A 20,450-nucleotide genomic window follows, 5' to 3' on the forward strand; every position below is an offset into this window, starting at 1 on the left:
CTTCACCCAGAATATCGAAATACAAATGCATATCGAAGAGGAAGGAGAGATGGGTCGAGCTTACCTTCTGAACGATCCTGTCATCCCTGGAAGGCACGATTGCTCTACTAAGGTAAGATTGGGAAGGAGCGATTGACAGGCCTATTAGGCGAGGAAGGAGCAGGCGGTCCAGTGCACCTGCCTTGCGGGTATGGATGGGTTATGAGGAAGGAGCGATGAGGGACATGGGGACTTTTTCAGAATAGGAAAGAGCCGGTAGTCGGGCGGGCTTCAGTTCCAGCTCCAGCTACTGCAATTGCCTTGTGCATCCGTATACCTTAGTCTGGGAAGAAACAGAGCATCTGAAGTTCTCGATTGCACCAGCCAGGTGGATACGGTATGCCAGTTCTAGGTGGGGAGGGGGGATGAGGTTCAGGCTGGGCAGAAGCAAACAAACCATTGCACCTGCGCCATAGACAAATACAGCCAGGAAGGAACGATGGGGAACTGGGCTGAAATAGGAAAGAGCAGATGGCCCCCGCCATCGCGCTTGCCCTGTGAGTATAGATCGCGGGCTCTGGGAAAGAGCTATCGAGGCGGACTTCTCGACGATTTCCGGCCTAGGGACACTAAGTTGATGGCTAGATGGATAAGATAGAATTATGATTAATATCAGATTGATCGTGAAAACCACGCGAGTAAGGTATCCGGGAAACAGCATATATACAACCAATCAGCCTTTGGTCCAGGCTATTCCCAACGCCGAATATAGAGTAGATAACAGAAGATGCTAGGAAAGCTGTGCTCATTTTGATCATCGTCGAATTGGCACCGTCGAGTCGACCAGTCGTACTCGACCAGTGGGGTATGCATGTAGATATGGGTAGAAAGACGTGGAAAGGAGAAATGGTGTGGCATGGGATGTCTATGCCATCAAGAACCCGTACGCGATAGCCAGGAAGGCCGGTAACACGGTTGTGAGGAGGGTAGGTGGGGTGATGACCTCGAGTCCGGCACTTTGTAACGACGAAGAGGTGAACACCTCTTCGAAGTTGATCTGGCTGGAGTTGAAACAATTTGTTCTGTTGACTTCGGCGACCTCTTCGGGCTCGGCGAATGTGATGTCCACACACTAAAGGTCGAGGTTAGAATTCACAGGTGGTCTCAAGTCAATCACTCGCAGAAAGAACAACGTACATTATACAAAGCGGCCCCGTGCTGAGCGAGTTCGATTACTTGGATCGTTGCATTGTCCCCTGGGTTCACCTCAATACCAGCAGGTAGCGGGACTTGAGGGATGCAGATTGTTCCGGGGTAGGGGTCGTTGTCCGGGCCGACGATACCAAAGGGGGTTTTCATGGGATGGCTCATATTCGGTGGCACAGTCCCCAGACCCAGATTCATGTATATCATCGCTCGAGAGTGGCCTGGGAACCATCCTGGCTGAAGCGCTATCGCACCGCCATGAATAGGCCATTTCGTTCGGTTAGTGGATGAGGGCATGCCGCCGCCTAGGAGAAGCGTTAGCAAAGCCTATCACTCATGGCTTGTAGAACCTGTACTTGAGTTATGAAAACATACAGGGATAGATCCATTGCATCCCGTAAGGATATTCGATGGACTTGTTGTCGCTATTGTAAGAAGCACCGAGACCGTGATCATTTTCGACTGTCCCGGTCGTATGCAGGTTATTGCCTCTGTATCCGGGATAAACAATAACAGTATGAGCATTCACCAGGCTCATGCACAGCATGACGCCGGCTAGCCATTGGAGCGGCGATATTGTGAGCTTCATATTGGCGGCGTCTCGACTGCGCGGCCTGTGACTTCAAACGCGGAAGAACAAAAGGATTTGGTTTTTTCTCAACGAGAAATCCCACTTCGAGTATCCTTTGGAGTTCCAAGCCGCTCTGCCTAAAGATAAGCAGACAGAAGTGGAAGGGTTATGGAATATTCGAATCAGTCGCTTGAAGCGAGACAGTTCATCTCGAAACGAAACAAGCTTCGCGCAATGCAGGCGGGAGAAGACAAGACAGAAGCAGGCGGGCTGGCCGCGCTTTTTGAGGCAGAGGAGCCATTGTCTGATTCCTGTAGTTGGCCCTCACATTAAGGCTTTAGCGGGGACCCGAGTCACAAGTGGACGAGTGAGAAGGCAGATCACGGTGTGACAGCGCTGCAGGCGCCGACAGGGGGCCCTGGACTCTCTCAAAGAAAGGTTTGCTTCAGCGACGGCCGACGAGCAACAGCAGTTGCATGGATTGGGGGGAAGAGCCAGGCAGAGGGTGGGATTGGCCAGGCAGAACAAGTCCAAGAGGACTAGCATGCAAGCGCATCACTTTGAATGCAGGTCGGGGTTGTTTTATTGGTGGAGAGCAAACAGCTCGAAGCGCCCGGATCGCAGACTGGAGAGAGAGCCTGTTGGAGGGAGGGGAGATCAGGAGCCGGCGCTTACAGACTCGCTGTGAGTGGCCGGGCTCGACGGACTCAAAAAACGGAGCTTTGTCGATGATATTCGCATTGGAACGTCTTTCTTGTGTCTTGAACTTTTGATTCTGGAATGCTTGCTTCCATGAATCATGCAAAGACGGTTTATGTACCTTATCGCTCGGGTAGCTTCCCCTCCCCACAAGCCGCCGGCCTCCCAAGCTTATCATCAAGAAGCACAACCACCACCTCCCGTTTCCAATCTAGCTCTGCATCGCATCCCGGCATGCGTCCATCGCCAAACACTCGCTAACCACTCACCTCAATCTCACCTCACCTCCCCCTCTCGTCCTCGCACCCCTGCGCTCTCTCACTAATCACATCCCACAATGCCCCACACTCGGCGCAAAAAACCTTCCTCCAACCAGCACAAGCGCCTCCAAGTCACTGACGACTCCGGCTGGACGCACGTCACAACGACCAAACACGCGCGCCGCGTCCCCCGTCAACCGAACTCGAAACACGGTCAGATCCAGCAAGACGAGGAGGCCCTTGGACCCCTCGAACCCGCGGAAACACCAGCGAAAACCTCGCTGGCTGACCTCCAGAGCCAATTGGGTCTCTATCGCGAACGATGGGAGGGGTCTGCGACTTGGGAATGCGCTGTGCGGGGCTTGCAGCGCGCGTTGCCGGGCTGCGAAAATAAAGGTGTAGGTGAGCCTGAAGGCGATGCCGATGCCGATGCCGACGACGACTCGCACTCGGGAGTATCAGTCGTATGCATCGGCCTTGGAAGTCCGAGCGGATTCTTGCGCGGAGGTTGGGTCGATCGTCGCGCTGTATCGATGTACCAGTTAGCTGCTCTAGGAAGTATAATGAACTGGATAGGTTGGTTCTTCTTTTTGTCCCTCCCTTTCCTTTTCTCTGGAAACCGGACGTCCTAATGTTCATTCAATTGGTTGTATAGAAAAGAATACTACGCCGGACACCCTGAAAGCCTTTGCACAAGACCCCGTCTTCAACAAGCACGACACTGAGCTTCTCAACGACCTAAACATAACCGTCGTCACGCACCCATCCGCATTCGAAAAAGTCACACCACGAACCTTTCTCTTTTGCCCCGGTGCGGAACGGCGACATCTCGAGACCCTGCTTGCGCGCGATCCGGCATTCGTGTTTGGAGGTCCCCTTGAAGATATAGATTCCGATGTTGTGAGAGGGTTTGTCGCGAAAAGGGAATCGGTGCAGTTGGCTAGGTTTGAGGAGATGGAGACGGCGTTTTGGGGGATGAGGGTTTATTATCCTCCGCAGACATCATCGGATGGGTGAGAGAGACCCAAATCGAATGGGTTGGATAGTATAATTTACTCTATATGGGACCACTCGAAGCGGCAATACCTGCACCTTGAGTTGTTGACCACTATGTGAGGCACTTCAGTTCCTCGTCTTCACTCTGCCTATCTCGGTGCCGGTCCAGAAAAGCGGTAATGCAGTTTGATGTGATATTCATTCAGTCAAGGCAACGCTGACAGACGGATCCAATTCCACATCGTCATGATGCCCAGCGAGCTATATACAAAGCATAGTTCTCCACGCGCCCAAGGAACACCAGGTCAGACACCCATCTAAAAAAGAGTGGGGAGCAAACAGGGCCTGATCAACAATCCACAAAAGACAATCCGCCGGCAATTAAAGTACAATCAGTCAATCCAAAAGAGTATGGGCAAGGCCACGGTATATCAACGCCAAAACAGAAAAAAATTGGAGGAAATCCAGACAGACAAACAGATAGACAGAGTAGCGAGAATCATCAAACATGTGTACGTTAGAAAGAATCATGTATAGAGAAAAAAGAGAAGAACTCCGTGGGATATCCGTGAGACGCCATCGAGACGAGAGGACGAACAAATGGCTATGATGCCTCCTTGCCATCACAATCGGGGATCTTGATCCCATCCTTCAAATTACGGCCTGGGTCCATAAGCCCCCATTTGTCTTCCCACTGCTCATCTCCCTTATTGAATTTGACCTTCCATGGCTCGTCAAACGCCTCGAACCTAGATGGTAATGCCTGTTAGTATCGAACGTCCATCTGTAGCTGTGAAGAATGTAATGAACATACCAAAAATAGTCCGTCCCATTCGCCAAAGCCTGGCAAACCCAGTCGGACATGAACTTGTTGAGATTTTCGACGCTAGCCACGGCGCCAGAGGTCTTATCCTTACAATTGGCACCGTCTCCGCAATCGTTCCCACCGCCGCTGGGCCAGCCCACCTCTGCGATGATGTTGCCCTTATTCGTACCCTGTGTTAGCGGGGCGTTGTGACCGTCCCAGAAAGTATAAGTCCAGCTGGCTGCTTGGTCGATTTCCACGCCACCGAAGAAGGGGTGAACGTTTGACATGACGACGTCCGAGGCTTCGGCAAGGGTCTTGTCCCAGTTGTCACCGAGGTCCGAAGTTGCAACCTTGATGTCGATATTGTGTTTTGAGAAGTGCTCCCTGACCTGGCGCATATATTTGATGATATTTGTCCTAGCTTGCGACTTGGTGCTGCCGGCACGGAAGAGAGCTTCATTACCGATGATGGCACCTTTGAAGATGGAATGATCATCCTCCTTATCGAGGATATCGTAGAGTTGGCTAAGCTGTCTGTCGTTGGTTTTGGTGTCGGTATCAATCCATACACCGAGCCAAAGCTTCATCTGTTTCAACTCAAGAGCGTCGATGGCATGGAGAACCATCTGGGTTTGATTGCAGTCCGTGCCATATAGTCGAACCGTATTGGTCAGTTGAGAAAGGACAGCCATGTCACGGGTAACGTTGTTTTGAGACGGTGGCCACTTGTCACACTCTGGGTGCTGGACGCCCCAGGGCGTATAGTCCATTCCGGGGAACACCTTGTGCAACCCCTCCATGGCCATAAGAGACTTAATCTCCTCCGAGTCCTTATCAAGGTCACCATTCTCCTTTTCATCGTCAGAAGCCGACTTTCCCGATGACTTGGCCTCCGACCTACGGTGGCCTAGAATGCCACCGACAGCACCCCCAACAATGGCTCCCACCACGATGAAAGCCAGAATACCGCCAATAATCCATCCGCGTTTCCGGTTCCCCCCGGTGGGTTTGGATTGTCCAGCCTTCTCCGTTGTTGGCAAGCCTGCACCGCCAGGGACCGGGTCGTAAGAAACATCAGCCGCCTTCTTGGCTCCAAAGAACCCCCCCAGAAGACCACCGGCCGCACCGCCAGCTGCAGCACCACCAGCTGCGTTGCCCCTCCTAGGAGCATCAGAAAAGCCATCGTCTCCATCATCAGCGATCTCTTCCGGGTTGATATCGACGGGATAATCATGAGCGCTGTAAGCAGAATTCCGCTGGTATGGCCCGGAGCCCTGATAAGACCCGTCGAGGAAACTGCGCTGCGATCCGCCCGGCGGTGTCCAGGCCCCTGCCGGCGCAGCCGCAGCCCTTAACCCCGCATTCGAGCCGAGTGTTTCGTGAGAACGCAGTGCTTCTGAGCTTGCATCCGGTCCGACGCTCGGCGGCGGCGGCGGCACATACGGGTTATCTGCGCCGGTGGTGTGATAGCCTCGTTCCGCGGGAATATAGCCGTGCGCAGCGTCTGTTTCCCTGAAAGCGTCAACGCCACTCTGACGGTCATGGGTGTTGGCAACGCCAAGGGCGATACCACTAATACCGCCGCCTACGGCCGCTGGGCCTAGGTTATCCATACCCGGGGTTGCGGTTGAGTTTGTCCGCATTGACTGTGTATGCTCTAGGCCGGGGCCCCAATTCTGCTGCCCGTTCTCTGGTACCGATGAGAGCCCACGGTCTCCTCCTTGGGTGCGTCCATATCCATGCATCTGGTGTCGGGTCGGGATCGCTGGGATATCGCCGTACTGCTCTGCTCCGTCGTTGTAGTTGGCACCGGCCATTTTGCGCGGAAGAATGACCGGCGGTCGTGGGTTTTGCGTCCAAGCTGGGGTGGCTGTTCCTTGATTCGATTAACTTATCGCCAAGATTCGGATTATTGCGATCTGATAGATATTTCCCGATCGGAAATGCAGAAAACCATGAAAAGAAGAGCGTGAAACGGAAGATTTCGATTGATGAAAGAGAGAGTCAGACCAGGAACGCAAGAGATGCTGGAAAATTGGTCTGTCAAAGATTAGCAACACGCCGGAGCCAGCTGAAACGTCAAACCACAAAAAACCCACCTGGGAGGCTGGAACCACGGATCTTCGAAGGCAAAAGGCGAGACCGAAGGCGATGAGGGTTTTGCAAAGCCCTGGAACAGGCCAGGAACAGAAACGATATCGCAATCTATTGGAGTAATATGCTGATATTTTTTGAAACACAAAGAACTCGGACGACGGACGACGAAAGAATTAATGGCTATCAAAGCACCAAGGAGCTAACGGACGATCGAGGGGGGCGCCCAGAAACTCAAGCAAGAGAAGAGAGAAAAGATAATGGAAGGAAAGAGGAGAGAAGAGGGAGAAAATTGGATGGAAGGAGGAAGAGGAATCCTTCGGGGGATGAGCGACTGGTTACTGCATGCGGGCGCACAGTTTACAGTGGACGCTCACTGGTATGAGTCTCTTCACTGAGTTCGTCGAGTGTTGATGGTAGATGGTGACGCTCTGGTGGAGACTGTGTGTCCCCGACAACCATAAGGCCGCGTAAGGACCCTGTATGGACCCTGTAAGACCCTCTTGAATCGGGGGTCCAGAGTCGGCGAACCCTGTTTGTTACCGTATCGGGTGCGACGGCGAGGGCCGCTAAAAATAAAACGGTTGTGAGCACGGCCAAAGGCACTAGTCCTCTTTCGGCCGGAAACCAGATGCAAACGTGGAGGCCGCATTCCAGAGTCAAGACACGCAGTCACAATTGTTCTTAAATAGACACGCGTCTTATTTGCTTGGCCGCCCGTGTTGGTCCATGTTGGTCTGGCCTGAGACAGCATGTGACGGTTTCGGTTGGGTGCTGAGACACTCGCCTATCGCTTCTCGAAGCTTAGCAAGAGGGTCTCAAGCATAGCGGCTTACACTGTCTCAGATTTGGAGATGGCGGCTTCACGTGCGGAAGTTGTCTCAGTCGGTTTGATATTGCGAGAATGTTGCAGCCTTAGTGCTGACCCAGGCGTCTGGGGTTCCTACGTCGATATTAATACAGTGTACGATTCCAGATAAAGCAATATATGCCGAGGCCGCGGATGGTTCAACACTCGTGCCTAGTCTGGAAAAGCCAATTTAAAAATTAGAATGAAGAAAGCAAATTCGAAAAAGAGGAGAGTTAGCAGGGAAGTAGACGGCTGTGGAATAAAAATCGAGAAATGATGTACTAGTAGTATCCTGCGCCCATACCAAGGGCTATCCTCCATAACAGCGACCCAAAACACGTAAACATGTCAAATATCAAACAAAATCCCGTCATGACTAAATACTAGTTACCCATCTTTTTCACTGCCAAAACCAGGCCGCGTAATCATCAGTCATCCGCGTCAATCGTCAAGTAGTTAAGAGTCACAATTCCGTCCAATACCCTAACACCAACCCAAATTCCATTGAAATCCCGACAAGAGCCATCACGCTTTCAGCCACACGACATTCTGTCGCCGTGTCTATTTATCATACATACCAGCCGTAATTGTGAGAGTATTCGTCGGGCGAGGTGAAGAAGAAAAGAAAGGACAAAACAATATCATAACGTGAAAGGGAAGATCATTACAACGAAGCAGAAGGACGGTAGACCATTAACTAGTCACTCGCCGCTAGGGCTCGACTTCTTCGGCTTCGCGCTGGGACGCAGAAATGCCGTGTCCGCCTTCGCGAACAGATGAAACAGCCGTTTTCCTCCTACGGTCAAGGAATTGTCGCTTTCCCGCGCGGGTTTCGAAATGCGGTGGAATGGATCCTGCCTCCTGGCCGGCGGCCAGCATAGTGCTGCGCATTTTGTTTCGATATGCGTCCACTAGGAGCAAATGTTAGCCCGTGCATGGTAATATTTTTAGCCGACCATAAACCCATGAACCATGACCGATCCCATTGGGAAGCGAAGTCGGATAGATATTTTGTAGGCCTATTAGCTGGAACGATGACTGGCTACTTACGAGACCGTTGAAGAAATAGCATCCGTCCAGCGAATACTCTGCTCTGACTCCAGCTCATTCGGTAACCCAGGTCATTCAATAGCACCTCTTTCCGATGTCGGCGCCTCGAGATTTTAGGAACACAAATCTCACTGTCGTCGTCGACTTGAAGGGCGGGAACCATGGTCCGTCCGATGGTTGCGCTTTCATCGTCACCGAGACCGTCGTTGACCTCTGTATCATCCTTGATATACCTATTGCCAGGAGGTGCATGACTTCGAGGGCTCTTCATTTGGACCGGAAAGTAAGTACGGGGGTATACGGAATTCGACATTCGGTATGAGTCGGGGATCTCGTCCATGTCAACCTGGTCTAGCATGACCTTGACGCGGACACGGCAGCCTCGCTGCGTGTCATCGACGAGGATGAATTTACGACGCTTGCCATCCGGTAGTGTTCCAAACAGGTCATCTTTACTTGGGTCATGCTCATCCTCCACTTCTACCTCTTCGACTCGGCTTGAAGTTGCGACAGCTGGGTGTCGTCCGAAGGAGCCGATTCCGCTATCTCGAATTAGGGGAGGTATGGAAGGGCCCCGATTCCCGGTCGACGAGTTTGCAGGGAGCGGGAATGCAGGGTACCCCTGGAATACCTGGCCGGTGCGGGTATCCGTTGGTGAATGTCCACTAGGAGGAGGTGCGGGTGGCAGCGGGCGATTTGTAGCACTCGCGAACTCGGTAGGACCTACAGAGCAAGGACACATTTGAAAATTAGCCTACACGAAAATGCAAGAGCATGAAAGAGCAGTACGCATAGATGATAACATAGCAGGCAACATGTCGGAGGATTTGGGGGTATAGAGACTTAATATCAAAAAAGCAAAAGCCAGAAAATGAACTCCCAAACCAAGAGTAAAAGTACAAAGCAATGGTCCATCAGCCAAACAACAAACTCCAGAGCCTAATGATGTTTCATACACTTGTGTGTTGCAAGGGAAAAGGGGTAGGAGAAACATTACGAAAGCCGACAGAAATATTTGCCGGCATAAAGGGTAGAATAATAAACGCGCGTTATATGTGACGGAACATACCGCTAACCTCCTCGTGGCCCGGGTGTCCGTCTGGTTGAGCGTGGTGGTGGTGTAGCTGCGGTGGCCCCATGGCCGCCAGTGGTCCCAGTGAAGGCCGCGGACCGACTGGTGTAAGATTAGAGTTCGGAACAGATGCAACTGCAGCTGTAGGGGTCATATGTGGCGGTGGTGGCGGCGGGGGAATAGCTTGTCGTCGGTTTATCTTGGCCATTCGCCTTACCCTCCTGCTCCGCAATCGAGGGTCCTGGTTGCTATTTCTCCAACTATCAACTGCTCTCTGGATCAGCCCGCGCTTTCCCCGCAAAGCTGGGTTGAGATCTGCCAGTGCCCAGCCAACGGCATTGCATTCAGTCTCGTAGACCAGCCGATTTCCTCGATATTGGTCCTTGCTACAGCATGCACGCGGATAGACGCAGTTCTCGGTCTTGAATTCCTGGCTTAGGTTGTCCACATTAACGGATTCCACATCGCATCGGATGGTATACTCCATCTTTACGCGATCACGAGAGTACTCAAAAGCAATCCACTGGACACCGTTGCTGTCTTGTCGCACAACTAGGGGAGTTGTCGCTGGAATAGGGCCTGGCGCTGCGCTAGAGCTCGCTCCAAGGTTTGGGCTTTGATGGTTCCCATTGTTTGGTGGAAGCGGTGCTCCGGTGGTAGAATGCGGAGCGTTCAAGAGAGCCCTCTGTGGGGGCGTTGCTTGCTGTACTGTCGCAGAGCCAGGACTGGTCAATGTGGCAGTTGGTGGTTGGGACGACTGGTGCGGTAGCTGGGATGTGCTTGTTTGATGCGGCATCATCAACGACTGGGACGTGAGAGGGGGTTGTTGAGGAGACGGGTGTGCACCGTACGGTGAAGGTTGAACTGGGTTCAGCGCTGATAAAGCTTGCTGATAGCCATATAATGTCGACGTCATCTGGGGTGACTGTGTATAGAGGCTTCTATTATGCTGTTCATGAGTCTGAGAGGTCACTGAAACAGGTGAGCTTGATTGCGGCGTATGGTAGATGGGAGGATATGGCCGATGCATTTGCGTGGTCGCCATGATTTCTTGAGGACCTAAGCAGAATTAGACGTTAGGTTGTGAGGCCGAGATTGACTAACTACTGATGTGGATTGGGGCTTGGGATCGGCCGTGAAGTGACCAATATGCTATCAGAGCTTGTTGTCCCGTAAGACAGGTGCACTTACCGCTAGATGGATATTGGCCGGGAGCGCTCGCCGTGGTGTAAGCTGGATGTGATGTATAATAGGTTTGTTCTTGGGCTTGTGGGCCGTATGGGTGTTGGTGATGCAAGACCCCGTTTCCTAATGTATGAGGACCATATGATCCGGGAGAGAGATTTGTGCTAGGCTGGTGCGGCGGCTCGGGTTGCTTCGGTTTTTGCGCGAGGCTTGCTGAGCCGGGATGATGGAGATGTGAATGTTGAGGGCCTTGATGCCCAGAGATTGGATGTGGTTGTCGCAACTGCAATCAGCGATACTCGTCAGTATTTTTCTACACGTATATCTCCAACGCTCGATGTTGCAAGAAGGAAAAACTGCATGGTCTCCGGTTGATGGTTGAATGCCAGTATCCGGGCTTGGACTGTTATGAAGGTGCTCCCATAGGCATTCCAGCTACTAATAATCGAGGCACTGCTGGAGGGAGAACATTGGACAGCGAGCTTCAGGTCGAAGGGTGGGTATGTTATCTTTTGGAGGAACAAGTCCCTCCAAGCCTTGGCTTCTCTTTCAATACAAGAATTCTCGCATCGAGCCATTGCCCACGCGCCGGAGTTCTTGCAGGAGAAACTTCAGTCACACTAGGTGTGACCACAGTGGGCCAACATCCCATTGCAACGACAATGTCCCCCAGATATCGCTCTGTGGTTCCTGAGGTTGCACACGTCCTGTCTCGCGAAACATTCAGTTCCAGAGCCCGCGGATTATCGCCCACGTCACCCAGTGACTCGCACAAGGTTGCTCTTTCGAAAACCTGCGAGCATCAGGCAAGATAACAGGGCCTTCCAGTGTCTCCGGGAGTGGAGAACAAGTGCTTGGAGCCTCAATTTGGATGGAGACCGACGCACCAGCATGTTAAGGGCTATGTCGCGTGCATCAAAGCTTAAAAGACATTCGTGCCCGGCCACTGCATGCTTGCCGTATACTGTCAAGTATTTGCCGGCAGATTGTTGTTACCGACTCCCACACACGTCCCAGAGGACGAGAGAGCTTTGCACAATTCCTGGGCTGTCGCTCCTGGTCCCAACCACGGTGTGGAACAAACCAGGATTGATTTTCGATGAAGCTGAACAAATAGAAGGATAGAAGGAAAGATGAAATAGAAACCGAAGAAAAAAGAGAGCAAATAAACTTACAGGGTGCTCAATAGGTTCGTCTTTGTATTTCGTTATAGGAGAATGGGCAAGGTCATTCGGGACAATGCCAGTCATGACTGACCTTTAGCGGCCACGTATCGAGGACCCAACGTCTGGCCGATTCAGAGTCTCATTTCACTGTAGTATAAACAAGGCTCAGAAATGTTGGAAACGATTGCCTTGGTCCGGAAGCAGGGAATGGCAGAGAAGAATAACACAGCAAGACAAGGCTCAGGGTAGTGAAGCTTAGGGAGGCAGAGAGCAAATAGCAGCAGGCCGTTTAGCTGTGGCCCTGGACAGGACTGGGGGTGGGGGGAGTTGAAGATGGATAGGCCTTGTTAAACGGTGTGCTGTGAATGTGTGGAGGGTCCAGGGTCGTTATTTAGGTGCCATTCCTGTTAGGCAGGCTGTTGCTGGAATTAAAAGCAACTAACCCGAATCAGGAATAAAGGCGATTCACGGAGGGAAAATAAAGAGCATGAGGGAATAAAATGGCAAGACAAAGCATAAAATAAAATAAATAGAACGGGGGGGAAATAAAATAATTAAAAACAGAGGCAGCGCGCTGGAGGGCAGGGCAAAATCGAGCAGCGATTCAGTTGAGTGGTGGGGATATCAAGATGAGCTTGTTACTAGCGGGAAGGTGGTGTAATATTGACCGGGATAAATGCAGGACGCAGGAGAAAGGCGTGAATGTGACAGCAGCAGAGCAATCGACTCGGCCAGGTCCCAAGCTTAGCTGGCACCAGATGGCCGGGGTCTTGGATGATTTGCAGGGTGCAGCAACAGTGCGTGAAAGAAAGAGAACGGCTGAAGAGTCGTGAACCAACCTGAGCAGTGAAAAGGAAGCAGGGAACTCTGTTTCAAGCCGATGCGAGTTGATGTGAGCTGGGGAGCACTGCAGGCGCGTGCTGGATCTGTATCCAAGACAGCTCAGACCAAGATCAGTTTCACTTTCTACATAGAAATGTAGCGCTGATCAAGAGGCGCGGCGGAGAAACGGATTTGCTGGGTGGCAGGAGAGAGGAGAATGGCCCCAAGATGATCGAAAACGTAAAAAAAGGAAAAGAAAAGAAAAGAAAAAGGCAAGTCAAGTAAAGAGGAAGAATCGCAGGCTGAAGGGCGAGACAAAGAAATGGAGCCGCGAGTGATCTTAAATCAAATTCAAAGAGAGAAAAACCGGGGTACTTTTTCCACTGAGGCAGGGCCAGTGGTGGGCTCGGTACGGGCTGAAGCTGGATATCAAATGATAAAACCAAATGGCATCTCGGACGGAGCAGCACGGAGGGAGAAGCGAACTCGGGTTCGCTCGAGTTCTGGAGGAATCAACAATGCTCGAGAGGATTCACGGCCGGCTCTCGCGACAGACGTGCTGATATCATCAATGCCGCAGCTCCTGGTTTGAGGAGAAGTAAATAATAAATAATATTCGATTTATAAGAATAATAATACAGCAGACTATGCGTCGCGGAAGAAGATGCAGCTCGGCCACTGCTGAGTGCGCCTAAGGGAAGTTGTGTGGCCATAGCACTATCTACTTGGGACCGAGCTTGACACCCACCCTGAGGCTGTTGCCCATCAAAGACTGGAGACGCAAGACCTCAGAGAGAGCCGAGAGAGTTCCAACCAGAATCCCCGTTGGCATCTCCGAGATTCATGCTCCACCCACATTCGTTTAGGTTCTGGAGGAGGGGATGGGCGCCCGCCCATCAGAGAGATTGGTGCCGGCCGGCGGCGACGATGAGCATAACGAGAGACAGTGCAAAAGGTGGATCACGCTAACAAGCCTTCGACTCCAGACTCAGAGTCTATTCCGTTTCGAATCATGGCCGGAGTTTACCTTGCATACGCGAAAGGCCGGCTGTCAAAATCGCAGCACTCTGGCACTGTCGCCGTCAGGTACCGTCCACTAGTCTGTTTCATTCCCACGAGCCCATTCCCAACGGACGCAAACCCCCGGTCACCGAGGATGGATGGTCGGACGCGACATGAAGAATAAGAGCGAGCCAAACAGCCAACGCTGATCATCGACGGAATTGATCTCCTTCAACAGTGCGGCGCTGCAGCGCTGCACGGAGTATTACCGCAATGGTACGCTGTGGGTTCCTGCCAGTGCCATCTGCTGCCAGCGTAATATTCCTGTATTCTTCTTACAAGACCCGCCTTCTTTCCCTTTTCGTAGTTTTGCTTCTTTTTTTTTTTTTTCCTTTCCTTTTCCCTTTCTTCTCGACTCGCTCGAGATCTTCTCTGCCTTCTTTCCGCTGTTAGTCCAAAGCCAATCCGGGAGAACACGACTCAGCTCGATCTTGTTTCAATCCGGTATGGGAAAGCAGCCGATCTGACTTGCTGCCATCAGCCTTGTTCCCACCGACGCAGACGCCAAATCCACCCCTCCCGAGGCCTCCATCGAATCAAAGCAAGCTGCGTGAGGACAGGATGCCAGCCCCATCGAAGGCCAGGTCCCTCGAATCAGCAATTGGTGCGAATAAGATGACGATGCCACCCTCCCATTCCCATCACGGCCAGCCCTCCTTGGCCACATCTTGAATTAACTCGAAACGCTCTAACGGTCCCCGGCAACAGGGTAATCCCGCTCACTTGCTGGGAAAAGAACAACATGATCCTTGGACTATGGATGAATGAATGGAAGGATGGGTGGTAGTGAGAGACAAAACGAGGGAGTAAAGGAGAAGTGAAGGAATGGCCGTCGCAAATAAGCCTGTGTAACACTGTTGTATCAGCAAAGTGGCGCGCTCCCATCGCCGTCTTTGTACTCTGTATTTCTCCCCCTTCTCATGCTGCTTCCCGGTGGGAATTCTTTTGATGGGCCTGATGCCTGATCCCTTCCTCCAGACTCCATACGTCCGAACACGTTAGTCTCTTCGATGTCAAGTTGAGTTCCTGAGAATCGACCATGGCATCGAGTCATCAACAAATCGGTGGCACGGATGCGCCGACTTGGGCACCTTCATTCGAGTTCCGCTCCAGCCAACATCAGCCTGTTAGGCCTCGTTTTCGGCCCCACGGACTCCTCCCTTCAATCAGGACTTCTAAGCCAATTCTTAGCGTGTCTTGGCATCAGGACTCGATCAAGCGAAAAACAAGTTGGTGGGCCTGGTGGCCTTGAAGTTCTGGGCTTGTCCGGAGAAAGGTGGGCCAGCGATAAGATTCCCCCAGCCACAGAGTAACAAAAACAACAGAGATCACCCACACCAGTGTTCCTCCTTTGGGACTAGAAGCAGCATGCCCTCGTGCAATTCTTCCATATGAAACAGGATCGAAAGCAAGCATTCCTTGCTCAGGGCCTTCCTGGGAGTCAGCGAGCCTATCAGCGCTGAAGAATATGGGTTTCCTCCGTGTACGACGGGCAACAAGTTGCATAATTATCCCAAATGTCATGAATGACAGGCAAACCTGTGCAACTCTGGGTTCTTTGCTTGCAGATACCGGTCAGTCTTGGTTGGATGATATCGATTAACCACTCTCTTCAAGAGAGGGGTTGAGGTAACCTCGCTCCATCAGCAGGTGTTCGAGGCGCCCATCCACCGAGTCATACCCGATCAATAATCTCTTTGATAGGCCTCCGTACCCCAAATATGCTTCGAGTAATAATAATAGTAAATGCCATTAGCAAGTTTGACAGGCTGGTGAGTGGTGACGACGTTCGAGCCGCCCAGCTCCCACCTAGCCTCGCAACTCTCTCGACTCTTTCCGCAAGGGAACTAGGTAGCGGGTCACTGTGGTGGCCAGTGCTCGTCAGTCGTCGGCTTCCAACTTCCAGCTAGCTGCGCCGAGCGCCAGCCTGATTGACTACAAGTAATGGGATTGGAACAACCACTATGATCTGATGCAGGGTGTCGAGACCGTTCCACATCCGCTCGTCGGACTATTTCCACCTCGAAGAAAAGATCGTCGAAAATATCGCATAGCCATATGAAGTGCGCCTAGTTGAAAGATGTATGTCGAGGTTCATTCCCGCCAGCATCCAAAGCTTCGAGGCTCTGATGGTGAACTGTGAAGCTTGGGCCTATGGACCGAAAGAATAATGTGGCCATGAGGCGCTCCAAACCCAGGAAGGAATGCGATGGCGAACGGAAATAGAGCAACCGTTAAATTTACTCATGGATGCGCAGACCGCGGAAGGAGATACTACTTTAGCAAAACTCTTGCTTTCTTCGAGGAATGCAACTTTTGCTGAGAATGTCCGACTAACCCAAGCTTGCCTAGGCTAGAACTTTGGACGTCAAGGACAAGCCTCAGACCCTCGTCAGGCATTAGTCGTCACTCATGGATAATGCATGTAAATTTACCCATCCATGCGACTGGCAGTTCCAACCACTTCTGTGACGAGTGCCCTGATTCGACCTCTCTCCTGCGCCGACGGAGAATCTGCAGAAGCCATGCTCATCGGGGTTATTCTGCTGGCTAGGAGAATTCTGTCTCGATGACGGTTCCTGCGATGTAACAAAAATCGCGCGTTCCCACACCAGCTTCCACTCAACGAACGGCGGGGAGACTTTGCTGGACACGCAAAGGAATCCGCAAACCCTGGGCAGATCACCCTCGATCTCGTGTGGTCTCGAGGCGATAAGAGACGGAGCGACACGGAGAAAATGCACTGGCATTTCGTAATCACTTCTGGACCAGCGTTACATCCTCTGGGCTGCTGCGGTGCTGCGGAGGTCAGTGCCTTGGCCTCAATGGGGAAAGGAAGCGGAACGGCGCTTCCAGCCTGCCACATCGGACACGCAGTGGAGACTCGAGAAACGGAACCACAACGTTCCTCTTTCACTTTGTTTCTTTGACTCTGTCACAGTACTTTTTAACTTTGCTAGCCCTGCACTAACGTGTTTCAGGACTGATCGGCAGCTGGGGATTTCATGCACATCAACTGCGTTACCGAGACCCGTTCTCGAAGACATCGCCTGAGCCTGCGAGTCTGAGACCTCTGGGACACAGGCCCGGACTCCAACCCCTGTCGACGCAATCCTTGAAGGGCAGATCTGCTCCAAACACGTTGCGCTGGACCGGCATGGTCGAGGAGTCAGATCATCTGTCAAGCATGCGGCCGATTTAAAGCGTTCTTTGAATGCAAGCAACGCCAGAGAGCTCCATCCCGTTTTTTTCAGGATGAAACTTCCAGACTACTGAGGCACAAGTCGCAACCCGGGAAAATGATTCCTGTGGCCTGTAATATCCATTGATTAATTTTCACATTATTATGTGCCCCCCGATCATCATAATGGCCGAAATTAATGCGACGGAAATTCTGCCGAGCCCTCAGTCGTCATGCCAGGCCAAACCAACCTATACTGCTTTCGGCATATCGCAAGAAACGCAAGCCAGTAACTTTGCGCCTTTCACAACTCTCGATGTGCGATCCTTTATGCCCCGCAGATGGGTTCCACCTTGAGAATTCGGAAGGCGTCATAATGATCCTTTCCATCTTTCTCGAACAACTGAGTTGACAGCACCTTGATCCTTGATGCCGGACGGCCGACAGAAATGAATTGCCACCTCATAGGCTCATACCCAGGAATACGAGCGAAAGTGGGCGGAACGAACCGACGGCCACTGTCCTGATCCACGTCCATATCTCCACAATCCTGTCTGGCATAGCCCCCTAATTAATGACCTCGAAGTCACTCTGATTTTGGTTGCATGCTCGAACAACGGTCGAGTAAAATTCAATGTGGGTCTGCCGGTTCTTGATAGACTTTCTTCTTCTTTGACCAATGAAGGCATCTTCGGATTAGCTTTCTCTCAGGCTCTCTTTCTCAGTTCTCAGCCATCCAAATTACACACCATTGTCCCAAGAATCCAGCTTCGGACAAGCGACCAGAAAGAAATCTTGATAGCCTTGGCTTCTTGGCATGTCAATGGGCCCACTGGCGTTCTGGTCGAGACTTGTGAGTACTGAGTACGAGCAGTATGTACTTATAGAAGGTCATGTGTGGGCCAGCGTAGTCAACAGTTCCCTGGAGGTTAACGAAGTTGCTTTTCTTTGTTGGTGGTACCAGCTACTTGAAGCTTCGTCGCCCCTTAGCACTGCAGGGCCATGATAAACCTTGACGACGCCCCGAATCACCAACTATTTATCATGAATTGCATTGGGCGCCGATTTGAAATCAGTATCAGGAATTTTAACATCGCCCTGATGCCTGAGACTCATTGGCCAGTCCAACTGCCTGTCAGAGGCACGATTGTTCCCAGGAGCAACACAACAAGCGCTTGGCGACACTACTACGGATTAGTACTCAGCTTCCCCCAGTAAATAACTATGCCGCGTTGCAACGTGCGACGGTCATCTCTTCTGGTTTCCTTGAATTCGCCACTTAACGGAGCACAACATCATTTCTTGGAAGCCTCGGTCTCGTTCTCCCACCTCGCGAAGTCGCGACCCGAAGTTGCGAATTCTCGCGGCGTCGATCCATGGATGTCGGCACATGTTACCAGGAACAGGTCCTGTATTTTTGACATTCAGGCTGTTTACAGTAGTGGTGTGCCACGAGCTAGTTTAATTCAAGCCCTGGATTCTATTATTGCCAAGGACAGATATGGCTTCGCATCGCGACCAAAATAGAAGAGGATTAGTATTCTCCGCACTGCACCAGATCGAGCCAGGCTGTCAGACCCAGAATGGCTGGCTAGTACGGATGGTGTTCTCCTTCCAAGTACTTAGTGTGGTTGTATGGGTCCGGAAGTAACACGGGCCAAAGAGCCGCTTCTGGGGGTTGGCCTCGCGGATCTGCGTTGGAAGTCCCATGGAACAAACTCGGATTATTCTCCTCCGCGGAGAAGTAAAACTGCTAACTCAAATCTGTTTTGAGCGTTTTTCACGATTCCTGGCAGGTTAGACTTCTTCTGTGACTTCCAGCAGGTCGCTACGACATTTGCCGACGCTGACGGGTGCTGAGCACGGCTGTTGACAGGCCGTCTACGGTGTACAGTCTACAGACTCCGGAGAAGCTGTTCTCTGTTTAAGCGCCCGTTCGGGTCCAACGGAAGAGGCGCAGGGCTAGGAAAGCTCTTGACATGGGATGGACTCGATGGAGCCTCCCCAGCCCTGAGACTCCCGTCCCCCATTTTCCGACACTGGTACTTCTGATGGTGTCGCGCGTATCAGCCGGTATTGTTCTTTCAAACGGAAGATGGAGCAAACTGTAATGAATTCCTGATGACGACAGGCTGGGAGTTGCAGTCAGATTTTAGGCTAGGAACATGTGATCTGAGCCCTAGGGAGGAGGGAAAGCTCAGCGGGAATTGGAGGCAACCGGCAACGCGGCCCCACCATCCGGACAAGAGTGGGAAAATACGGACCCATCCATGGGGACTCTCGATTCTCGAGAGGAAGACGCTGGACAAAAACTGAGACCGTCCGCCTGCAGGCCATGACACGGCCCTTCTTCCATGGAGCTCGCTTCTGATTCTCCCAGGCATGTGCCGAGACCGGGTCACTTCCTCTATCAGAGTATACCCGTGGACGCGCGTGGTCGAGACCGGAAGGATCAACAGGCAATCGTTCTGGCCTGCTGTCAACCAATTTAACCTCACTTTTCCTTGCAAGGATAGGGATGCTCGGTGCGGTGGAATCATCATCTTAATGCCGATTAGGTCATGGTCAGACCGGGGCTTGCTGGTGAATAATTTTCCGCTCACCAACAACGATGACTGATATCATGGGTGACCACTGACGGATGATTGTCGGCATTATGGAAAGAGTGGGACTTGAAGGGAATGCCCGATGGATGGGTCCTTTACTCCGTATGCGCTTCGTGCAACTTGACGGAACAGGTCCGAGAGCCTAGGTTTTTGAGACTCTGCGTCCGATCGCTTGTCTATGACTACTCTTTGACTAACTTGCAAAGTAAATGCTCATCGGCAGGTCGCTTGGTATGAGGCCAGGTTCATGCCTATTCCGAGGCTTGGTAATGAAGAGAACCCACAGAGTCATCTCGGTTTATGCTGCTGCTACGAGTCCAAACGGGGCCGAGGGAGGAACTCTGTTCCGAGGATGCTGAAACGAGGTGAGAAAGAGTTTTCGGGCTTGGAAATTATTATTCTCTATCCTTCACGCGAGAAGAAAGTTTAATTATTTCACCGACAATCAGCCAAATGTGAGCTGTGCCAAAGCTCCGCGGCGACTTTTACTTCGCCATGCAGAAGCGCCGTGGTGGCAGGATCAGGAGGTCGCAACACGCAAACTCGCAGCCCGGTACGGATACTCTTGACACGGCCTATACCATCGGTTTTACACGCCCTTTTCTGGCCTCTTTTGATTAAGATCAGTAAGTAATCGCCTTTCATTTCGCGTGACTCAAGAGATTTCATTCTTGTACTTTTGCGACTGCCGAGAAGCCGATCGAGAGACCACAGCATGATGCACTGAGCAGGCGTGCGTCCTTTTGAGCATCCTCAGTCCTCATCGTCTCCTTTAACGGTCTGCTGTGATTGGGTATTTGGTCATTCTCGGCCAGCCACCTCGACGGTTCGTCAATCGTCATC

General features: G+C 51.9%; 5 protein-coding genes across 5 annotated transcripts; 2 read left to right on the forward strand and 3 right to left on the reverse strand.

The window, feature by feature from the left end:
• Positions 1 to 904: 904 nt before the first annotated feature.
• On the reverse strand, positions 905 to 1,774 carry APUU_70988A (copper acquisition factor BIM1-like domain-containing protein; the record flags this gene model as incomplete). Its single annotated transcript, XM_041695922.1, has 3 exons — positions 905 to 1,111; positions 1,177 to 1,490; positions 1,561 to 1,774. The coding sequence occupies 3 exons, from the start codon at positions 1,772 to 1,774 to the stop codon at positions 905 to 907; spliced, it is 735 nt and encodes a 244-aa protein (XP_041561604.1).
• A 1,018-nt stretch (positions 1,775 to 2,792) lies between these two features.
• On the forward strand, positions 2,793 to 3,732 carry APUU_70989S (SRR1 family protein; the record flags this gene model as incomplete). The annotated part of the gene is made up of 2 exons (XM_041695923.1): positions 2,793 to 3,291; positions 3,371 to 3,732. 2 exons carry the CDS (start codon positions 2,793 to 2,795, stop codon positions 3,730 to 3,732), a joined length of 861 nt encoding a protein of 286 aa, XP_041561605.1.
• A 583-nt stretch (positions 3,733 to 4,315) lies between these two features.
• On the reverse strand, positions 4,316 to 6,336 carry bgt3 (putative cell wall glucanase; the record flags this gene model as incomplete). The annotated part of the gene is made up of 3 exons (XM_041695925.1): positions 4,316 to 4,460; positions 4,526 to 6,023; positions 6,135 to 6,336. 3 exons carry the CDS (start codon positions 6,334 to 6,336, stop codon positions 4,316 to 4,318), a joined length of 1,845 nt encoding a protein of 614 aa, XP_041561606.1.
• Positions 6,337 to 8,174: 1,838 nt separating this feature from the next.
• On the reverse strand, positions 8,175 to 12,020 carry APUU_70991A (uncharacterized protein; the record flags this gene model as incomplete). The annotated part of the gene is made up of 5 exons (XM_041695926.1): positions 8,175 to 8,374; positions 8,514 to 9,236; positions 9,583 to 10,644; positions 10,777 to 11,053; positions 11,946 to 12,020. The coding sequence occupies 5 exons, from the start codon at positions 12,018 to 12,020 to the stop codon at positions 8,175 to 8,177; spliced, it is 2,337 nt and encodes a 778-aa protein (XP_041561607.1).
• A 6,205-nt stretch (positions 12,021 to 18,225) lies between these two features.
• Positions 18,226 to 18,528, forward strand: APUU_70992S (uncharacterized protein; the record flags this gene model as incomplete). The annotated part of the gene is made up of 1 exon (XM_041695927.1): positions 18,226 to 18,528. One exon carries the CDS (start codon positions 18,226 to 18,228, stop codon positions 18,526 to 18,528), a length of 303 nt encoding a protein of 100 aa, XP_041561608.1.
• Positions 18,529 to 20,450: the final 1,922 nt, after the last annotated feature.

The sequence above is a fragment of the Aspergillus puulaauensis genome, chromosome 7 (genome assembly GCF_016861865.1).
Source record: "Aspergillus puulaauensis MK2 DNA, chromosome 7, nearly complete sequence".
NCBI classification, from domain to species: domain Eukaryota; kingdom Fungi; phylum Ascomycota; class Eurotiomycetes; order Eurotiales; family Aspergillaceae; genus Aspergillus; species Aspergillus puulaauensis.